The 4766-nt window shown below is 33.4% G+C and overlaps 1 protein-coding gene across 1 annotated transcript; it reads right to left on the reverse strand.

Annotated features, from left to right (window-relative positions):
• Nucleotides 1–1153: 1153 nt before the first annotated feature.
• Nucleotides 1154–2197, reverse strand: LOC149094432 (histone-lysine N-methyltransferase SETMAR-like). Its single transcript, XM_089266323.1, has one exon. It carries the CDS (start codon nt 2195–2197, stop codon nt 1154–1156), a length of 1044 nt encoding a protein of 347 aa, XP_089122449.1.
• Nucleotides 2198–4766: the final 2569 nt, after the last annotated feature.

Here is a 4766-nt window from a genome sequence, read left to right on the forward strand (position 1 = left end):
CATAATTGGACAGTGTTTATACAATTTAATGAGAATATAGTACGTTATTCTGAACGACCTTTCATTCGTCGATAAAAGGATGAATTTTTCTTCTACTTGTACAAGGGAATTTTTGTATTCATCGAACATATTTAGGAATGATTTTCTTTCACACTGATTGAGATGAAGCAGAAAAAACTTTACCATGCAAGGTATCATTTCGCCAACATGGAGAAAGTAATTCAACACTTTTCTTTCCGATGAAGACACAAAAATATCTCCATTATATAGTCGAATGGTTTCGTTGTCAGTAATACTGAGCACTAGAAATTGAATTGCTATTACACTGTTCAACAACAATATGATCAAACTTTGCAATTGAAAATACCTGCAACTTTTTGCTCTATCAAGAGTTTTGGTTGATCGTTCAAAGTTTTCCAAGTCTTGTATGGCATCGAGTAGATCATTATTTGCCACATCAAGATTGTTGATTAGTTTGCTAGAAAAATTTGAAAAGAATCTTTGCATTTTGTTCCAATTATCAAGGATGAATCTTTTTAGATGTAAGAATTTAGGAATAATCGAAGTGTCTCTCAAAGTGTTCCAATTCATTGATGGCGTTTAGTAGATCATTTTTTTCCTCACACCGTGATTTTCTGTTGAGTTTCAAGAATACTTGTATTTTGTTCCAAATATCAAGAACTTATCTTTTAAAAGGAAAAACTCCACGAATTGTGGACATTTGTAGACTATTGTTGGATAACTGAGAAAACTCGAAGATAACTGAGAAAAAAGTTTTTGTTGATGAATAAATCGTAATAAAAAATAATAAATCTTAATGAATAGAGTAGTGCGTTTCAAAAGCTGTATAAATATAAACCAATCACATCATGAAAAACAATGAAAACCATAATTTCCATTATCCAATTGTCTAATTTTTTTGTCACGAATATTAAAGTTGTTTTCTTCAATTTCTTTTTCAAGTTGAATTATACACAGTCTGGCTTTACTGATTGTTTCGATTGATATTTTCACAAAACAATAAGTACAAAGAGCCACATTCCAAGGTAAGCTATTAAAGTAAAAGAGCACAAAATTAAGTTTATTGATTAGTATTAGGGCTTACCAACGGCTTTTGACCTGAGCCATTAAATGTAATTTTATTTCGAAAATTTTAGAAGTATGCACCTTGGGCATCGATACACTTTTGCCAACGAGTAACTAATTGCTCGAAAGCCGACGCATACCACTCTGATGGCTTACTTTCGAAAAAAGCTTCAATTTCTCCCTTTAGCTCCTCGATCGACTCGAATCTACGGCCACGTGTATATCTTTTCAAGTCTGAGAATAAAAAGAAGTCAGACGGGGCTAGATCTGGAGAATAGGCTGGATGGTTGATGACAGCCCATCCTAGTTCGCGTATTTTTTCCATTGTTTTAGCAGCCTTGTGGGGACGAGCGTTGTCCTGCAAGAACAATGGGTTTCTGCGACTATTTGGAGGTCTTCTAGCCCGAACCAAGCCATCAATTTCATCCAGCTGAGCTCGATAGGTATCACCATCAATTGTTTGGCCTTGCTCCATCCAATAAATCTTGATGATTCCCGCTGAATCCCAATAAACACATGCCATCACTTTTTTGTCTCGTATAGTTGAGGTTGGCCTTTGTGAGAGCTGGTCACGGCTTGAAACCCACTCCATAGCTTCGGTACGGGTAAGAGGGTCATAGAGCGGTATCCAAGTCTCATCCATTGTGAAAATCGCTTTCAAAAATGGCTGCGGATCCCGTCTGTAAGTGGCCAAAGCTGTAGTACACGCTTGTACTCTGTTACGCTTTTGAACCTCGGTTAAAAGGTGTGGTACACTCACTGTAGACAGTTTTTTGAGGTCAAGATGCTCATGTAGGACCTTTTGTATGGTGCTGTGTCCAACCTTGAACATAGCCGCTAGCTCTGGAATCGAAGTTTTGCGATCAGCTTCCATGGCCTTCTTTACTTTCGGCACTAACTTCGAATAATCGATTTCGTTGACTGCCGAAGTTGTTGGGGCATTTTCTAAGGAAGTTCGGCCAAATCTAAACTCTCTATACCAGTACTTTATTGTCGAAACACTAGGTGATTTAGTAGGGTACTCGCGATCCAATCGCTCTTTGGCTTCCGTAATTGTGGCACCGTTTAAAAAACAATTTCTAATAATCGCTCGAATTTCGAGGTCTGCCATGTTGAAAAATTAGAATAAAAAAGCCAAATTCACTTTCAAAAGTAAAATTAGTAAAATTTCTATGGCAACAACAGTTGCTGAATTCAAAAAAACTAACGCCATCTAGCGGAAATTATTGCGTCATGGTTAGGTCAAAAGCCGTTGGTAAGCCCTAATATTTTGAATGAGTGCAATGAAAAGATTCTTACAAGTTGTTCCAGATCTTGATCGAAGAGCACGTTGAAAGTAGACCCTCTTCTTTCGATAGTAACCTCTGAGGAAAAATTATGTCACAAATAGTCCGATTTAAATTTCTATTAAGTTTTATGGCTAGAAGCCTGAAATAAGAAAATTTCAGGAAATAAGGATCAAATTCGCGTCAATACTTGATGCAAATTTGAGCATGATCCGTATTATGGTTCAAAAGTTATCCAACATTTGCGATTTTTTGAACTGATCGCAAATGCTGAATGCAAATTCAACAAAAATTTCCAATAAATTTTAAAACTTACACTTCAAGGCGCATTAAAAGCATGAATTTCCAAAATTAACACAAATTGGAGTGCGGCTGTTTTTACCTTTAGTTTTGTTCCAACATCAAACGTAAATGAGTTTCAATTCTTAATAAATTACAGTTTCATTCATAGCAAACTTTACAACAATGTAATCAATCGAAATATTCAACCCATAATTATTATTAATAAAAATCTCAATGTGTAGATTCTCATTGGGATAAACTTGGAAATCATTCAATGGCTCATCATGCACAGTTTTAAATTTTGAAATATTAATATGTAAAAAACTAATCTAAAGAGTTACGAGAGCGAGCAATTCACAATTCGTTTCATTTGAATTGTTAAATTTTTAATGCAAACAAAAAGTAACTTTTATTGGATTCGCTAAACCTCCTCAAGATATTGATTATTGTAGATTTAATATTAATGTCTTGAATGAATATGTAACAAAACTTTTACTAATTTAATATTCATTGATTTATTAACCATTGGCAAAACTGTGCGAAATGTTCTACTCGATAATCGAAACCAGTCATTAGAAGTCATTCAAACTGTTTAACATTAATAGTTAATTGAAACAGTCACGGAATTTTGTCCAATCAATTAATTATGATAGAGTTTGAAAATTGAAAGTTGAAAAATAGAAGAGATGATTAAAAATTAAAATAAAGTGTCATTTTCATGTCAACAATTCAATTTTATAATTTCCATTTTCAATCTGAAAATCCCATTTCAACAACAATAATGATTATAGTAATACAATAATAATAATATGATATAAGGATGTATATTCAAATAGTTACAAAGAAATTGGACATTAGTCAGTGGAAGACAGGGTTTCAACAGATAAACTCTTTCTTTTGGCTTATAGTGAACAGTAAATAAGCTTGTGTGATTTAATAAAACTTCAACAAGTTAGGACTATTGATCCAGCGATCTGATGGGACAGGAACTGCGCAAGATAATGAGCAAATACCAGGTTTTAATAGTGATTAGTCAGTGTTGTAGTATAGTTGAAGACTGTTGGTGAGTTGAGTAGGCTTACAAGTGCGTCGGGTTTTCGTGAAGAGTCAAATAGCGAAATCCGAAATGAAATCCAAATATGAAAGAGATAAAGTGCGAAACAATGAATTCATTAGAATAGATCTTTATATTTTTTTGAAACGAAAGTTTAAAGAATGTTTCGATGGATATTAGCACAAAATAAAAAATATAATGAAGCGCATTCCAAGGTAAGCTATTAAAAGTAAAAGACCGAAAAATTAAGTTGACTGATCAGCATTTTGCTACACTAGTAGCTGCACTTAACAAAACAAATTAGTCTCGACGCAATTTTAACTGTCGCCATCTTCGGAATTTTATTGTTTTAGAAACACTCATAGTGAAATAATGCTAATAGATGGTGAATATAATAAAAATTGATCGATTTTCAGCGTTAAGTGCAACTAAAAAGGTATACAAATATGTATATACTAAATGCATAGAACCATACTATTAGAGCATTGTTGTTATCGATATAAATATAATTACCAATATAAGCACCTATTTTACGTGCTTCAAATCGTTCCAGAACTTGAAGCTTCTGCAAGAAAAAAAATCATATGCTGTACTATTAGATAATATCTAACTGCATCTTCATAAGATAATCTAGCAAATGTTGAGACAAAACTATCGAAAGAAACTAATAAATGGTATTCATTTTTTTCGGGACTACATCATTATTGCCGGCTTACTAAGAGTTGAGAGAGAGAGAGAGAGACTTACCTTTAAAGCAACTTCTATGTTATTAGATTGGCCATTATCAACCGAAACTCGATAAATTGACTTATAAAGTAAGCTTCCCTAAAACAAAAGAAAAAGCATAAAAATGTAAAAATGTTAAAAAAATGAACTTGTACCTTTTGAGCAATAAGGGACCCTAAATAGTTGGATACATATAATATCAGCAATATCAGTATGTTGGATGTAATGAGAAGGGTTTTCACGCCTAAATTGTCGAATGTAAACTGAGTCAAGTAAAAGAAGATCAAAATGTTGTGGAAAGCGGCATACATATAAACGAAATACATTAACCA

This window comes from Tetranychus urticae, chromosome 1 (genome assembly GCF_039701765.1).
Source record: "Tetranychus urticae isolate SD_2017Ah chromosome 1, NJAU_TeUrti_SD_1.0, whole genome shotgun sequence".
In the NCBI taxonomy this organism is placed as follows: domain Eukaryota; kingdom Metazoa; phylum Arthropoda; class Arachnida; order Trombidiformes; family Tetranychidae; genus Tetranychus; species Tetranychus urticae.

Coding starts and splice junctions, on each gene's coding strand:
- LOC149094432 (XM_089266323.1), bottom strand. CDS start 2,197: ATGGCAGACCTCGAAATTCGAGCGATTATTAGAAATTGTTTTTTAAAC.